This window comes from Netta rufina, assembly GCF_964035555.1.
Source record: "Netta rufina genome assembly, chromosome: 1".
In the NCBI taxonomy this organism is placed as follows: Eukaryota; Metazoa; Chordata; class Aves; order Anseriformes; family Anatidae; genus Netta; species Netta rufina.
The window spans coordinates 152,707,208-152,724,417 of NC_140123.1; the positions used below are offsets into that span (position 1 = coordinate 152,707,208).

The window sequence follows — 17,210 nt, forward strand, 5'->3', positions numbered from 1 at the left end:
CAAAGCCCAAGTTTTTCACAGATAATGTGCTAAGATAGATGTGCTATACAACAGAGGAACCTCTGGCAAGGCAGCATCTCCGTGATCTAATTAATTCACGGCACAGCAAACAAATCAAACGTGTTGCTGGGCTTCAGTCCATTTTTAATCCGTGATTGATGTGTTTGGATGACAAAGTTTTGCTGCGTGTACGTACCAACTTAAGCCCTCCAGGCTGTTTCACAGCTTTTCGGGCTGTTTTCAGGTAGGTGAGGATGGTGCTGCTCGTCTTGGTGCCTGCCCGAGTGTCTTCCTGAGGATGCACAGAGACCATCCACTGCCTGGCTCCCCGCCTGCTGAAGGTTAACTGACCGGGGCTGGCACTCGTGGAATGAAGCCAGGGAGAGCTGCAGCTCTCTCGCAGAGCGGAAAGATGGGGCTCAGCGAGACGTGGTGCCTGGCACCGCTCGAAACGAGGGGAATGCAGGGCGCTCACGCAGCACCCGCAGAGCCTTGCTGCTGGAATCGCGCTGCGCAGGGAGGCAGGGTGGGTTTGCTGCACCTCAGCCTCGAGTGGTTTTAAGAGGGAACCACAGCACCGGGTTATCTCCTTCACCTCTCTGACCTGCAGTCATGAGGGGAGCAAGAATGGAGCGAGCAACCCTGGAAAAGGCAATTAAATAAACATCCCTCAGCCTTTGCTCCCTTAGGATACAGCAGGAAGATGCTGTCAGGCTGCTCTGGGGAAGGCTGAGCAGCCAGCTCTGTTGCTATAAAGTCGTGGCAATGCTTCCTTCCTCTCTTCTCTACATAGTCTCTCTTCTAGTGATTTATGCCACAGCTTGTCTTGGGCGCTGAACCCCAGAGAAAGGATATTTTTACCTATTGCAGCTTCGGGGACAAGGAGTGATCGAATGAAACAGACAAAGGAAGGGAGTGTGGATGGTGCAGAGCATGAGATCTGACAGGAGGAGGGAATGCACAGCCCCCTCCAAAAAGAATGTGCAGAGGAAGAGGGGACTCCAGATTTGGGCTTGGCAGCAATCAGCTCGACATCTGGGTGTGATGGCTCAGTCCTCCACAGAGGTAGGTATAGATTGCCTAACTGGAAATGGGGAAAAAAAAAAAAAAAAAAAAAAAAAAAAAGCTTTAGCAAAATAAGCAAATGCTTAATAGCGTGCTTCTCCTCGTCAGAGTGTTACACTCAGCACAAAAGCCAAGGCTTGTGGCCATCCATCTTCTCGGTGTCAGGGGTTCCTGAGATCGTATCGTGCTCTTCCTCCCCTTCGTGCAGGGCTTCCTGCGAGGTCCCGCCTGCAGCTCCAAGTGTCCTGCTCTTCAAAGCCCTCCCTGGCGCGGAGCCTACCCCTGCAGACACCCCATGTCCCATCTGTACCTCGCTCCCCGATGTTTCCACATCCTCTTATGCCCTCGCAGTGCTGAGTGCTGCCGCCTGCGCGGGACCCAGAAGCGAGCTCGCCTTTTCCTTTCCCTTTTGGACCGCAAACTGGGGTTCGCTCCAAAGCCTTCTCAGAAAATTAAATAAATAAATAAAATAAATAATTAAATAAATAAGGCAGGAGGGAGGGCTTGGTGACTTCATTGACTTCAGGCCCTTCTCTCCTCCTCCTCCTCCTCCTCGCAGGCGGGGCTGCGCCGCCGCCCTCCCCTCCTCTCCCGTCCCTTCCCCTCCCCGCTGTGCTCCGCTGCCTCCCTTCCCCTCGGCGGAGCGGCTGCCCCCATGTCGGGCCCACGGGGCGCCCTCCAAGCCTGGTGCCGGCAGCAGTGCCAGGGCTACCGAGGCGTGGAGATCCGCGACCTCAGCGCCTCGTTCCGCGACGGCCTGGCCTTCTGCGCCATCCTGCACCGCCACCGGCCCGACCTGCTGTGAGTTAAAGGCCGGGGGGAGGACAGGAGGGGATGGGGTGGGAGGCGGAGGGGTGTCCCCCATGGGGGTTTTGGGGCTGGGGTTGGGGGAGAAGAGGGAATGGGAGCGTGGCGAGGCGGACGGGAGCTTGGGCTGGCTGCGGGGCACGCTGGTGAAACTGGATGAGCCGTGGAAGGAATCTGCCCCGACCTGCTGCTGCTGCTACTACTGCTGCTGCTGTAACCCTGCCTGCTGCTGCTGTAACCCTGCCATCAGCTGAGGCTGCCTCGACTGGCCAAATCCTCTTTTCCGAGCTGGCCCTGGGGTGGCCTTTTGTCACAACAGCAGCGAAGGCGGTCTACGGCAGGCCACCGGGTAGCAGCGATGCCCCAGCGATGCCCCAGCACCTGTGTTGGTACAAGCAGAAGCTGCAAAGGTAGGCTGGAAACCCTGCTGCTGGCTGACTTTTTGTGGGGTGGACAGCTCGAAACCCTCAGCGTGGTGTTGAGGAGTCACCCAGAGCCCAGCCAGCAAGTGTTTGGTGCTGACCAGGCAGAGCAGAGCCGCTGATGATGCTCCTGGTCTCAAGGGTGCTACGTGCTTCATCTGCTGGAGAGGAAGAGGCAAATCAAGGACCGGAACAGCAGCAGCTCCCGTGTTTCTGATTTTTCGGTCGGTAGCACAGTCACAGAACCGAAAAGCGAAGGTTCAGCAAAAAGCAGACAATAAAGACCACTAAAAGCACCTGCTGGCTTCCCGTTGACCATATTTACCGTCCCGTTAAGCAGCAGCCGCTGCTCTTCAGTTGTCAGTGGGCTTACAGCGGCTCCTGGCAGATGTCCTTACCGAAAGGCTTCACAGTTGCTCTGCACGAGCCGCGTTGTAAAGGCAGAGCCCAGTGCCTTACAAGGACATGGCATCTCGTGGCAGGATTTTCGCAGGGTGGTCAGGAGCAGCACCATTTCATCCGATTCCAGCTTCCCCAGCCTGCCCTGATTTGGAAGTGGGAGGTTTGGATCAGAGGCAGAAAATCTCCCGACGGCAGAGTGGAAGCGATGGCCCTCCAGAAGGGACTGGACCCTCGGGGCTTTCTTTGGCTGCCGTGTCAGCTGTTTGTCTCTCCTGCTTGTCCGACCCTGTCTCGAAAGGAAGGAGAGGCCTCACAGATTTGTGAAGCTGGAATAATTTTCGGCATAAGCCCTGTTTCGATCACCACCCCCCTGGACTGAGGCAGGTGGCACTGGAGGGATGCTGCCCGGGGAGCGCTGATTTTTCTGAAAGGAGCAGCCAAAGCTGGAAGTGCTCGGTGTCTGCTGAATCCAGAACGCCTTGAACTGCCCACCGAGGGAGGGTTGCGTGCTTGTGGGACCTGTGTGTTTAACCACGAGGCTGAACATCCGCATCCAGGCCTTCCAGCTCTTCTTCCACTGAGCGCACACCTTGGTTTCGCTGCCTCGCTCTCCCTGTCTGGGAGCAGCAGAGGCACTCCTCTGGCAAACCTGCTCCCTCGGGCGCAACCTGGATTTAGTGTGACCGTGATCTTGGGGCAAAACGTTTAATCTCTCCTTTCCTCTTGTCAGCTAAGCTGGAAGCGTCCAGGCCGACTTGACAGCAGGCTGTGGGGCTTAAGGAGTTTGTTTGCTTAGTGTTCTCGAAATCTGAAGCATGAAATATATGTTTGTGAGGTGTCTGTGGCAGCGTAGCAAACCAGCGGGCATCTTTTAGCTTCCCAGAGCTCAGGGGAGATTTTTGGCACTCAGAAGCCAGAAGAACACGGGGGCACGGCACACGCCTTTTGAGCACTGAGAGAGAGAGACAGAGGCTTGAGGAAAATGGGAGAGGAAAGCCGTGTTTGAAGGCTGCCGGGCGTCCCAGCAGCCTCAGGATTGCTCACAGACAGGCTCACAAATCCCATTTGTTCCCTCTCGTGTCCTGCCTACGTTTCCCTGACAAGCTCTGGGCAGCTGAAGGCCTCGTTGTGCGGCGCTGCCGTTAGCGAGCTCGTGGTTGATATTTGAGGAATCCAGGGATTTGCTTTGGTTTTAGCAGAGCAGCACACCCTTCCCCCCTTCCCCGGGCCTGCTGCGCTCGCTGGCAGCTGCCCTCAACCCCACAGCACTTAGTGGCTCGGCGAGTATCTAATTAGGGAAGCGCTCGGGACGTTATTTGCATGGAAATATTCCTCCAGGATACGCTGCCACGCCGGGGTTTGCTGAGCCGAGGCGTCCCATCGACTGGGATGTCCAGAGTCTCTTATTCTCACGTCCGATGCCTTGGACTGGTGTTTCCTGGTGGTTCCTCGGGAGAGGAGATGATGGCTGGGGAAACCCTCCCGTGCTCTTTGCACATCCTTACTGGTGATGGAGACCGGCGTGGTCCAGTTTGTGCCTGGAGAGAGCTGGAAAAGGCAGCAGAGAGCAACCAAATGAGCTGTGATCCCCAGGGCCTCGTGCTGGTGGAACTCAATATCCAGGGTAAAAGCGGAGACTTTTTGCTCCTGCATTAGTGGGAAAACCATCCTCGTATTCCCTCGCTGCTCAGGAGCCCTCCTGTTGCCTTCTGAGCCTCACGTCCTCCCTGCTGTCATCTGCTTTCCCAGGCAGATTTGCTTTTCTAAAATGGCTTTTTTTTTTTTTTTTAATTTGCTAGGGTGGGGTGGAGTGGACATGTGTTTTTGTCTGTCAAAAACTCCCAGCCCAGGCCACCAAGGAGCCTTCAAGCTGCGCCACTCCCATATCCTGCAAGTGAGAGCATTCAACATGAAGCTTGTTACTGCTCAGAGGGCAGCCGACCCATAACTGCTGTCATCGCTTCTTCTCCGTTCCCAAGCTGGTATTTTCTTTAAAAGAGAAGTAATAAAGAAATGCAGCAAGGTTAAAGGAGTTCTCCAGGCAAAAAAAAAAAAAAAGACCCGGAGGAAGAACATCTCCCAGTGGAAACTGGTCGTAAATATGGAAAAGGCCCCAGCATTCACATCAAAGTGAAGCCTGCCACTGAAACCTTTTCTCAGCAGCGTGCAGGGTGGGAAAAGTTGTGGTGTTTCGACCCGGCTGAGTTCTGTGGGCTCGTTTGCCTGTGCTTTCTGCAAGGTGCTTCTGTGGGACGCCCAGCCCGCCTTCTGCACGCCTCCTGCCTTCGCTCTGGCAGCTTGGTTCGCCTCGGAGGAAACGGCACCAGCAGCCTCTCGCTTTTGAACGGAGGAAGTGTAATTTTATGGGGTCGTGGGCAGCTGGGAAAAGCTCCCCGAGCTCTTCGGGGACTTCCTCTGCAGCCCTGGGACAGGCACGCGAGCGGTGCTGAGGAGGGCCCCGGGAGCCTGTGGGGGGAATCCTGCGTCGGTGTCCCAAATTTTGGCACCTTTCACTGCGCTGTCAGGTCGGTTTCAGCTGCTGCTGAACCCCTCTGGGTTGTGAATGTAGCTCGCAGGCACATCGTGCTGCTGCGCGAGGGTTTTTTTTGTAAAGAAGCCGAGATCTTCGACAGGAAGGGGTTATATTTGGTTGAGCGTGATGCTGCTTTCACACCCAATGCCCCCATAAACGTGCAAAAGGTGTAGCTAACTCCTTCCTGTATTTCTTCCCCTCTCTGGAAAACCTGCAGATTATTTTAACCTTCAGTCCCCTCCCGTGGCCTTGCTCCTCTGGCAAGGGGAGCTGCTCGATCCCCGTTTTGATTTCCCAAAGGGATGTGAAGGGATAGGTGAAATCCCACAGTGTGCCCACAATGGGAACTGCTGGGGTTCCTCTCTGTGCCCTGGTTATTCCTGCAGCCTGTACCACACAGGCAGAAATTAGAGGTGGAGCCTCTAATTTCTAATTTCCTGCCCAACACCCATTTGAGACTTTCTTTTCTTAATTCCAGTTTCCCTAACAATTTTTCTGCTTTACCAAGGCTTTGTTCATCTAGGTTCTTACGTGCTGACTTGCTGAAATGCCCGAGGAAGGTTGTCCATCCCGAAAACCTTCGTGTGGTGGCATTGGGGCGCTCATGTCTCTCACCTCTGTGTCTCACGTCGCTTGTTTGTGCTGTCTTGTTTCAGAGACTTCGATTCTCTCTCCAAGGAAAATGTCTACGAAAATAACCGCTTGGTAAGTCCCTGCTGCACCGTGCACAGAAGGAAAAAGGAACACGAGAGGGACTGGAGGGAGGTCATGCAGCGGGGAAGAACTTAGTGACAGCGCTGAGGGGGTGAGAGAAATCTCTTGGTAAGCAGCAGGCAGGAGCTTCTCTGGAAACGTCTGAAATACCAACGTCCAGCCTGCACTAAAGAGAAGATAAGGTGGTTATCCTGGTAGTTGCATCCCCCTGCCCTCAGAGATCACTTGTGGGTGTGCTGCCCTGAGAGCAACAGCAGGATGCCGAGTGTAGCTGGTAATCTGCTAGTACTGCTGGGTGGGAAGCTCTCAAGTGGCTATTTTCTTCCTTCACTGCTTCCTTTCAAGTAGCCGTGTATGTAACTGCAGGAGTTATGTGCTCCTTGTCACAGTGTCGCTGTTATTTCTGCTCGCCGAGACCCAGAAAAGCACCCAAGTGGCTTGTGTGTGGCAGGCGTGGCTGCGCTGGTGGTGGCAGGAGGAGATGTGGCACCCCGGAGTGTGAAAGGATGGGCAGGGACTGGGTTTCTGTGGGGTCAGAGTTTGGGGTGACCGGGGCCACCATGCAGTAGAGCTCATATTTGGCTGTGTAGGAATTACCTGCCGGTCCTCGGCCCTCCCCAGTGCCAGCCAAGGCTCTGCCAGGCTCTTGCTTGAGGGTAAGTGGTGGTGTGCCTGTTTCACAGGTTGAAAAAACACATCTTTTTCAGCTCTGAGAGCCCCCCTCAGAGCGGTAGCTGAATGGCAAGAGCATTTGGGAGGGAGCTGCAGGGGCGCAGACAGATGAAATGACACCGGGGCAGCTGCAGCAACTTGTTCCCTTGCCCTCCTGCTGCCTTCTTTCCAGTCAAGCAGCACGTCTGGGATCCCCCGTCTACCTGGGATGCCACAGGCTTACTGCTTAGTCTCCAGCAGGATCCTCCCGGCTTGATTTCTGTGTTATTTGTCAGAGGGTATCAATTTTCTCTCGTTACCACCTCTTTCTGCTGTTCCCGCAGGCCTTCGAGTTGGCAGAGCGGGAGCTGGGCATCCCGGCTCTGCTAGATCCCAACGACATGGTCTCCATGAAAGTCCCCGACTGCCTCAGCATCATGACTTACGTGTCTCAGTATTACAACCATTTCAACAACCCCAGCCAAGGTGGGTGCCCTTCCCCACCTCTGCCTTCCAGTTTGCCCCCAAATTGGCTCCAGAAACCCACAGGCGCCACGTGCTGAGAGAAGTCTTCCCAATTCCTTCCATCCCCTTCCTATTCCTAGCCCAAACCTTTTATTTTTTATTTTTTTTTTTCTGGGCATGGAGTGCTCTGCATCTAAAAATTGGATTTTGTGGGATTTGGGGCTGACACGTGGGAAGGGATCCTGCGTGGTGGTTTTGCAGTTCAGCATTTGTGGGGTCCTGCAGCCACTTTGGGGGAGGGTGTTTGGAGGTTTGTGGGCCTGGAGGTAGGGGAAAACCTTCCTTTCTGTAGAAAATGGGAGAGGGACAGATAACACCTGCCTGTTCTGGATCGTGGTGGTGCTGGTGAGTCAAGCCTGGAACAGGGAGTTGGGTAGGGCGAGGTTTCACAAGAGGCAGGGACGGATTTAACAGCTCACCTGGGGAACGCCTTGCTTCTCCTCCCTCCATGCTGCATTCCTGCCGCTTGGGTTGCCCCTGGAGCACATCAGACCCCTTTGTGATCTGCTTTACCCCACTGAGGAAAGCTAGATAGGGAATGTGCCTACTGCAGCTGGTTTTTATTACCTTGGTAAGCTTGGAGTGACAGGGGAAGCAGGGTGGGGTGTCTTCAACCAGCTCATCTGTCCTTACAACTGCAACCTAAGCTCTGAGACAGCTCTTCCAGGGCATCCCTCCGGGGTGGAGGCCGGAGCTCCAGGCCTCTGCTCTGCTCTCTGGCTCCAGCATGCCAGAGAAATCTCTCCCACGTGCGTGGATGTGAGCACTTCTCCAGGGATGCTGGCCTCCCAGCCAAGGACTGTCTTTGGGGGCTGCTGGGCCAGGGGTGCTCCACAGACCTGCTGGCACCCAGTGGGGAACAAAAACGCGTTAGCAGCAGGTATTTAGGGTGCTCTGGTCTTTAAGCATCGCTTGGGGAGCTGATAATGAGGAAGACAAGAGGCATTGGATGGGTAAATCAAATGACGGTGACAGGCTGGTGTCCGCGGGCCGCAGAAGGGGACGTGCTGCAGGCTCGTGGCTGCCCCGTTACCAGATTGCCTTTCCCTCTGCCCCCTAAAACAGGCACCAAGTGGCAAGTCCCATCCTGTGTCACAAGGCTGCTTTTTTTTTTTTTTTTTTCTTTTTTTCCCCTCCCCTCCCCTTCCCCCACACGCGTGGCATGAGTCACTGCTCTCGCCTGATCCTCCTTTTGCCTTCTGTCTCCAGCCAGAGTCCCTCCGCCTATGAAGCGCCCGGCCGCTGCCGCCTCGCCGCCCCTGCTGTCCCACAAGAAGCCCGTGGCTGCGGCCGAGGGTTCCTCCACGCCGCAGGTACCTCCCGAATCCTTGATTTGAATCAGCCTGAGGCTGTGGTCCTCCAGGGCGAGGGGAGGGGAGAGAGCCCATCACGGTGAGATCGGTCTGTGCGGGGGGCTAGCAGCTGCGTGTTTTGGGGTAGGAGGGGTGTTTGGGGTTTTGGTGGCTTGGGAGACCCTGCGGAGAGTGTACTTGCTCTCTAGGACTGCAATTTGTCCTCTGGTAAGGAACAGGCCAAGGGGGGTGGGTGTGGGGTGGTTCCTTCAGCACCCAGGGCACAACCACCTCCCTTCCTATGAAAGGATGATGCTGTCAGTGAGGCAGGAGCAGGAATGTGGGATCAGGTGAGCAGAAAAGACATCTCCTACCGCTCTGGAGGAGCCACGGGCCGGTGGCGAGCGCCTCGTGGCCTCCCTCGCTGAGCTCCCTGCCTGTCACCCCTCAGGACGATGTCCCCGCGGAGCCAGCGGAGCCATCGCGGCGCAGCACGCTCAGCAGCACCTGCACTGCCTGCCAGCAGCACGTCCACCTGGTGCAGCGCTACCTGGCCGAGGGCAAGCTCTACCACCGCCAGTGCTTCAGGTACGTGGCCAGCAGCCTGGTGGAGCTCTGCAGCCAGCCAGGCCCCTTCCCTGCGTGTCTTTTTGCAACACAGAGCCTCCAGGGAGAGGGGTTCGGTGATGGTGTTACCCCTCGAGGTCTGGCTGGTTCCTTGTGTGCAGCCCTGTGCTGCTTGCTGCCCCCGCTCCCTGCCTCTCCTGCTCCTTCCCACTCTGCTGACCAGCTTCTTGTGCTTCTCCCGGCACCCAAAACCAGGATGTTTTGCCTCTTTACTGCCTCCCTACCACGGAACGCCCTCACCACAATGAGGTCCGAGCTGGGCCATCAGCCCTGCAGATCTCCTTCCCCCTGCGGTGCCTGGGGCGGTGCTGAGCTCTCAGGGGCAGCGTGTGGGGAGCTGCAAGCTGTTAGCAAACCGAGGAAGGAGGGATCAGCAGCCCTGCAGTTACTCCCTGGGTGCAGGTCCTTACCTGCAGCACCAGTGAAGTCATTTGGCTTCGCTTTCCCTGCTGGGCTGACGAGGGGGTGAGATCTTTCCTCTGGACCACAGGATGAGAGCCTGCAAGCGAGCACGCAGCATCTGAGGGCAGAAAAGCTGAGCCACAGGAAAGTTATGAGAGGCCTCGTTTCACTGTGTGAGCAGCTCCTGACTAAGCCAGCCAGGGGTGTGTTTTAGAAAGAGTATTGTGAGAGGGGAGCCGTGCTGGGACCCAACACACTTCTTGTCCACAGCTGGGGCAAAAGCAGGAGCTTTGGAGAGCAGGTGCAGCACTGTTCTAGGGCCAGGAATAGGAGAGCTGCAGCGCCTGTCTTGGCACAGCCCGTGGCCCTTCAGACTGAGCAGTGAGAATCCCAAAACGTCATCCTAAGTATTTTTAATCTGTGTGCTTTCCTTGTCTTTTTTTTTCTTTTCCCCCTGCTGATTCACGGCTGCTGTTTGCTCGGGAGCGTTCCGTGGCAGCGTGCTCTGTGGGCTGACAGAGATAAAACCCAAACAAACTTCTTTCTCCCCGTGTCCGAACTTGCTACCTCTCTATTCCGTCATACCTCTTCTCCCCGCCCCGCTGTCTTCACGCTTCTGCTCTGCATTTCAAAGGAAGCAGCAGCCAAGTGGACACCCGGAGCAGAATTCCTCACCCAAATTATCTGATTGCAGCACAGGGCGGCCAGCAGCTGTGAGCGCCGGGTGTTCAGGCAAGAAGAAACAAGCTTGGCTTTCATGGGACTGCTTCATCAGCCCCTTGCCCTCGGCTCTTTCGTATAGGCTGTCCTCCTCCCTTCCCAGGTGGAAAAGAGCTGAGCCGGTTGCCCGTGCTGTGTCCTTAGGGTTGCACCTCGAGGGCTTCATTAGGGAGGAGTCAAAGGTTCAGCAGGGAGAGGGTGGACGAGCCTCAGACCAGGCATGAATGTTCCTTCTCCTGACTGCCCTTCGAGCCTCCAGCTTAGGGATTTCCTGAGCCACAAGTAGCATTGTTTGAGTTCATGCTCAGTGTTTGTTCCTTCTCCTGGCGCCCACCAGGTGCATCTTTTCCAGCTTGGCAAATATTCTCCTGGCTCTGGAAACTGTGCTGCCCCCCAGCACCAACGTTGCCCTTTATTACATCCTTTCTGAGCTGAAAGAGGAACCCAAACGCATGCAGTATTGGAGCTGCGAGCTCACCGAGGGCACACAGTGGTGTGATGATGTTTTTCTGTTCCTCTCCTTCCCTGCATGACTTCCCGCAAGATCACGATGCGATTTAGCAGCAGGGGTGAAGCCCTGCAAGGATCTCCGAGTGCCAGCCCTTCTCGGTACCCCGGAGGGCCTCTCCCACCTCACGGGGCTCTTTCTTCTCCTTGGCAGGTGCAAGGAGTGCTCCAGCACCCTGCTCCCGGGCTCATACAAGCCCGGCTCGGAGGCGGGGACGTTTGTCTGCACACACCATCGCGGTAAATTGGCCGTGAGCGGCAAGATGGACAGGAGGGCCAGCCCCGAGCGGCAGTCGCCGGAGCTGAGAACTGAAATTGCTGCCGGCAGCGTGGGGGAGGACGGGCTCCCCGCGGGAGCGGAGGTGGGGAAGGACAACAGCACTGCTGTGGAGACCCAGACTCCTGCAGAGAGGCCAGCCAGCCCGGAGGAGAAGGACAGCACGCCCAGCAAAGCCCAGACAGCGACGCCCCAAACGGGGAGCGCGGCACCCACCTCCCAAACACCCCCCAGGCCTCCCCTTCCCAGCAAGCCCTCAGCGCCCAGCCAGGACAAAGCCAGCCCTCTGGACGCACGCCTCAGAGACACTCGGCCCACCCCGGCCCCGAGGAGATCCACGGATGCCTCAGCCCTCTCCCCTGCAGCCTCCCACCCCGTGCCCCGGCCCCGCTCCACCGTGCAGGGCGAGGGAAGCGACTGCGCGCCTGGCTTGGTGAACGGTGAGAGAGCCTGGTGCCGTTTCATCCACCAGTTCCCTTCTTTCTCTGCAGCCTGGTGCCCTTCTGCCTGCAGTTAAATCTTGGGATCATTTTATTTCTTATTTCTTGCTGCGTTTGATTTCTCCGGGGCTTTCCGGAGGGCGCTGGGAGGTGGCAGCGTGCAGGGGTGGTAACAGAGCGACACGTCGGTCTTACAGCTTCAACTCCAGGATAAAGTTGGGAGGAAAAGGGGGTATTTGGGGGAGACTGGCTGCACTGACTGGGGGAGAAATGCCACGAGGTTTGCAGAATAGTGGGAACCACCAGGCTCCCACGGGGAGATGCGCCTTGCGTTGATTTAACCTCTTGCTATTCGTCATTTTGGTGTTGTGACAGTCTGCCCCTCTGTCCTTCTAGGTAGGGGACCTGAGCCCAGCCCCCCTGTCCCAAAACCTCGAGGGAGACCCTGCTCCTCCGATCGGTACGTCCTTCTGTTTGTGGGTCACCTGCACCCCCCTAGCGAGGTGGGGCTGTGGGGCTGGCTCGGCTGCAGTCTCCTCTCCCACCTCCATCAGCCCCAGCTCTTGGGAGGATCGAGGTCGTGATCGAGTCCCTTCCGAGGCCGGTGCCAGCCCAGTTGGTGTTTGTACCTCCCGGGGGCTCTGTCCTTTAGAGCCTATAAAAATCCTGGGGGCTTCAGGAGCACAGAAAATCATTTCAGTGTTTCCTGCTGACGCGGCCTCGCGTGTGCGTGCTGAGGAGGGGACGTGTGGCCGCCTTGTGAAGGGTTTGTCCAGGACATTGTGGGTGCTTGGCTGCGGTCAGGAACCTTTATACCTACCAGGCTGCTTCCAGGAGCCTGCTGCTGCCCGCTCTTGGGACAGAGGTTGCACAAGCACAGCGCGCTCGCAGCGGATGCGTGGCGCGTCCCTGAGGAGCAGGGATCCTCCGAGCTGCTCCCTGCCACCTCGCGCTAGCTTCTCCTCTCTTCTCCCAGTGCTGGAGCTGCTGCGAGAGCCAAGGACCCGCCGTGGATGGCCTTAGTGCAGGCAGAGCCCAAGAAGAAGCCGGCTCCTCCTCCTCCTCCCCCGGGGAGCGGCCACGAGACCCCGAGCAGGACGGAGGAGGAGGAGGAGGACGGGGAGGAGGTGGGCAAAGCCAAGAGCGAGGAGAGCAAGCCTGATGCCGCAGAGCCCAAACCGTACAACCCCTTTGAGGAGGAGGAGGAGGAGGAAGAGGAGGCTGCTGCTGCCCAGAAGAGCACGCCTGAGCAGGAGCAGGGGGAGGCTGCTGCCAAGTCCCTCCACCCCTGGTACGGGATCACTCCCACCAGCAGCCCCAAGGCAAAGAAGCGGCCAGCCCCGCGAGCCCCCAGCGCCTCCCCGCTCGGTGAGCTTTCCCCCACCCCCTTATCCCTCCTCCTCACCCCTTCCACGCACCCCTAACCCCACTGTGTACCCCCTCCCTTCTCTCCCGGCTGCCCCCCTTACCCGCCGAGCTCTCCCTTCCCTTTGCAGCCCACCACCCCATCTCCAGGCTGTCGCACTCCGAGCCGTCCTCCTCCGCTCCGTCCCCAGCCCTCAGCCTGGAGAGCATCCACTCCGAGAGCTCGGCCAAGGTGCTGGCCGACACCGACGAGGCCTCGGTGCCCAAAAGCTCCTCCGAGCCCACCGTCCACACGCCAACGGCCACCAAGACCTCCAGCCCTGACACGCCGCTGGCCAGCGTCTCCTCCAGCGAGAGCCCCGCCGCCCCAGCCAGCCTCTCCACCACCACCTCCTCCTCCTTCTCCTCCTCCAGCGAGCTGGCCGGCTGTGGTGGGGAGGCACAGCCCGGCGCCCCACACGCCAGCAGGAGCATCTCTGCTGGCAGCTTAAAAACCAGCCCCAGCCGCCTGCCCCCCAAGCCTCCTGCTGGGGCTAGCCCCACGCCCATCCTCATGGCTTCGGATGGGGGTGCCGGGAGCCCTAAGCCCCCCTCTTCGCCCAAACCCCAGCTGAAGGTGAGGTGGTGACCTCAAAGCAGGGATTTGGTCTGGGGTTGTGCCTGACACAGGTTTGGGGTGGGTGTGTGTGTCCTGAAAGCAAGGCTCGGGGGTGTGTTGGTTAAGTGGTGGTCGTGCTCCTGTTCTGCTTGCCCCGCATGTGAAATTCCAGGTGCTCAAAGCAAACAAGAAGGGAACCATCACAAAAATAATTCAGCGAGCTTGTTAGAGGGAGGCTGGGGAACCCACACCAAATTTGAGGACAGCTGTCACCCCATGGTGGAGATCAGTGCTGTGCTCCTCTAGGAGGGAGTGGGGTAGGACAGGCTGTAGGGCTGCCCGTCTGCTCGACCCCAGCTCTTGGGATGCTGTACCCCTTCCAGAGCCTCACACATCGTCTCCCTTTGTCCTCTTGCTCCAGTCCTCCTGCAAAGAGAACCCCTTCAACCGAAAGCCATCGCCTGCTGCCTCGCCCTCGGCAAAGAAACCTCCCAAGGGCTCCAAGCCAGCGCGTCCTCCTGCGCCGGGCCACGGCTTCCCGCTGATCAAACGCAAGGTAAGAGGGTCCTCGGAGAAACCACGGGGGAAAGAGCAGCCTGCGGGATGCCAGGAGATGGAGGGTGGTGGTAACGGCAGTGCCCGCTGTGGGGTTTGGCAGGTGCAGACGGATCAGTACATCCCCGAGGAAGACATCTACGGAGAGATGGATGCCATCGAGCACCAGCTGGACCAGCTGGAGCACCGCGGGGTGGCCTTGGAGGAGAAGCTCCGCAGCGCTGAGAATGGTAGGTGGGGCAGGACAGAGCACAAAAAACCCTGCGGGGGCTCCAAGAGAGGTCCCAGCCCCGCTCGTGGAGTGGAAGCAGGTGAAAGAGGAGACGAGGATTTTTTTTTCTGGGGCTCAGGAAGAGGATGAGGTCAGGCTGACCCTCGCGGAGCGCTGACGGGATCCTGCGGGGTTGGGGCTGGCTCTGAACTGTCCTTTTGCTCGGCAGACAGCCCCGAGGACAGCCTGCTGGTGGACTGGTTCAGGCTCATCCACGAGAAGCACATGCTGGTGCGCCACGAGTCGGAGCTCATCTACATGTAAGCACGCGTGTGTGCGTGGCGGGGGGCACCGACGGTGCCGTGGGGAGTCCTGTCTCGGTGCTGCCAAAACTGGAGGGCCTGGAGAAGTAGGGGAAGGAGGGCGAGCAGACAAAAGTGTCCAAAAATACTCAGAACCGACCTCAGACAGGCCTCGAGCAGTCGGGGTTGGGCCCTGGTGGGGCTTGGCTCGGTTCTTCCCGAGGTCACCCCCAGTTTTGGGATGATGCTCTGCCTTTCTGGAGCCTGGCAGCGGGTCCCAGCCGTGCCCCCTTCCCTTGCAGCTTCAAGCAGCAGAACCTGGAGCAGCGGCAGGCGGACGTGGAGTACGAGCTGCGCTGCCTCCTCAACAAGCCAGGTAAAGCAGCGCCCCGGCTCTTGCTGCCTCCGCTTCTCCCTTGGGGCTTCACCTCTGGGATCCCGAAGCTCGGAGCTCCTTCAGCCGTGTAATTGCCTGTCCTTCCTTGGGGTTCGGCTCGGCAGAGAAGGACTGGACCGAGGAGGACCGGGTGAGGGAGCAGGTGCTGATGCAGGAGCTGGTGACCATCATCGAGCAGAGGAACGCCATCGTCAACTGCCTGGACGAGGACCGGCAGAGGTGAGGAGTGAGGCGAGGGGAAGAGTGGGTTTTCCTGATTCAGCCCCACAAAAAAAAAACCTTTAAACACTGCAGCAGCTCTTCTCAGGGTCGAATCGCTGACCTGTCTCCCCCTTCTTTCTTTCAGGGAAGAGGAGGAGGATAAAATGTTGGAAGCCATGATTAAAAGGAAAGGTAAGGAACGAGCGGGAGGACTGCGGAGCCGTGGTTTCGCCGCTGACCTCAGCGAGGGGCAGCGCCTAAACCATTCATGAAATCGCGTGCAGGAGGAGGAAGCGACGCTGCTCCGTGCAGACAATGAGGCCTTTCCTGTAGGGCCCTGAAAAGTCGGGAGCACGGCTGGGCTGTGAGGCCCTGTTACGCAGAAGGAAGCGGAGGGCTTTGATTCCTTGTCCCTGTTGTTGTGTGCGCAACCCGCTAACCCCCCTCCTTTGCCCCCCCAGAATTCCACAAGGAGACGGAGGCCGAGGGCAAGAAGAAAGGCAAATTCAAGCCCATGAAGGTGCTCAAGCTGCTGGGCAACAAGCACGACTCCAAGAGCAAGTCACCCAAGGAGAAAAGCTAGGGCAGGGCCGACGCGCTGCCTGACCGCCCCGGGGTAGGGGGCCTGCCCGAATTCCTCCTCCGAAGCCTTGCTAACAAGGCCGGGAGCAAACGGAGTCGCTTTTCAGACCTGTTTCCCTGTCGCCTGTCCGTGTTCCTGCCTGAGAAGCAAGCCGAGGAGCTTGGTGTTTGTGGGAAAACTTGCACTAACTGTCCCCCCCCCCCTTCCCCTTGCTCGTCCCGTGACAGCTCCGTGTGCCTCCATCCTCTTGCAGGGGGGGATCTGGCTGGCCCTCGCTCCCTGCTCTCGTCCCCTTTCCTGCCCCGTTTTTAACTGCAGGAGAAAAGCCTGGCATTGGAAGCAGGATTCTTTAGGTTTTACTGGCCTGAACTAAAATGTTTTAAAAAACAAACAAAATCTCACGTCACAAGGCTCTAGAGCCAAAAAAAAATATATAAATAACCGGGGCCCTATTTATTTCCAGCTGTCCCCTTGAGCATTTCGGGGCTGAGAGGACCCCAGGGGACCGCGTACAGCTGCTCAGAGGCAGCCCTCGTGCCCTACTCAGGACATCGTACCCCCACTGCTGCTAACCACCGCTGCCTGCTGCCCTCGGGGGGAGGGAGGAACATTCCTGTCCCAGGCCAGGGCAGAAAAGCACAAGACTGACTCAGTGCAAGGGGCGAGCCCCTGCTCACCAGTGCCACCCTTGAGCGGCTGGGGGGAGAGGCAGAGTCGCAACTGACCTTTTCCCCAGCTTCGTCTGTATATACTTCAAAAGTGTGTAAAGAGGGTTTGGCTGGTTGTTTTTTTTTTGTTTGTTTGTTTTTTTTTACGCCTCCTTTACTACATGAATTCCAACCCGCCCCGAAACTCTTCAAACCCTTATTTTATTTGTTGTATGTGTGTGTGTGTACATCGGGGGAGGGAAGGGGCGGGCGGTATCCTTCCACCCGTCCCTTCTTCCTTCCAGTTTTGTTCTCCTGCCTTCTCCTCCAAGGCGAGGAGCTATTTATTGCCTCCTTCGATCGTTTTGTTCCACGGGTGTTTGGTCGGTCAGCTGTTTTGTCACGCCTTCCCCTTCGCAAATCAGTCGTGTCAGCCCCCAGCTCCCTTCCAGAAATACAGCAGGCTTCAGCCCAAACCCTCTCGAAGCAGTGCCTTGCGACACGGCTGGCAGGGGGCGTTCTGGAAACAGCCCCCCAGTTTCTCCCAAAGGCCGTGCCGCTCCTGCCACACCTCAGCAGGCTGCTCAGGAGCGGCGGTAGGGGAGAGATCCCAAAGCACAACTCTTCTCCGGGGAGAAACGCGTCCGTTTTAGAGCCTGCTGTCGCGTCGCCGTTGCCAAAGGCCGTCAGGATGGCCGCAGCCTGACACCCCCTTGGCCCCGTGCCCGGTCAAAACCTTGGTTTGTAAGTTACACTGTACTAACTCCGTGACTTCCATTCACCTGAAGAGAAATAAAAAAGAAAAAAGGCTTTAAAAACCGATCACGGCTTAGGTTTCTTATTCCTTTCCGTGCTCACGCTGTCCTGGGGACGGGGCACGCTGCCTGGCTGATGAGCATTGCTAAGAAGCAGCTGACGGGACCTTAAAATCCACCTCCAGATTTCCTTACGCTGGGCTTTGTGCAGG

General features: G+C 57.7%; 1 protein-coding gene across 2 annotated transcripts; it reads left to right on the forward strand.

Annotated features, from left to right (window-relative positions):
- Positions 1-1,679: 1,679 nt before the first annotated feature.
- MICALL1 (MICAL like 1) lies at positions 1,680-17,045 on the forward strand. 2 transcript variants are annotated; one of them, XM_084306157.1, is made up of 17 exons: positions 1,680-1,866; positions 5,886-5,934; positions 6,939-7,080; positions 8,329-8,432; positions 8,720-8,761; positions 8,863-8,999; positions 10,822-11,384; positions 11,781-11,844; positions 12,361-12,752; positions 12,881-13,365; positions 13,769-13,903; positions 14,006-14,132; positions 14,343-14,433; positions 14,718-14,791; positions 14,917-15,031; positions 15,159-15,205; positions 15,475-17,045. In XM_084306157.1, the coding sequence occupies exons 1-17, from the start codon at positions 1,721-1,723 to the stop codon at positions 15,594-15,596; spliced, it is 2,835 nt and encodes a 944-aa protein (XP_084162283.1). In that variant the 5' UTR covers positions 1,680-1,720; the 3' UTR covers positions 15,597-17,045. The 2 variants fall into 2 exon arrangements, with proteins under 2 accessions (XP_084162283.1, XP_084162284.1); XM_084306158.1 differs by lacking the exon at positions 8,720-8,761.
- The last annotated feature ends 165 nt before the right edge of the window (positions 17,046-17,210 follow it).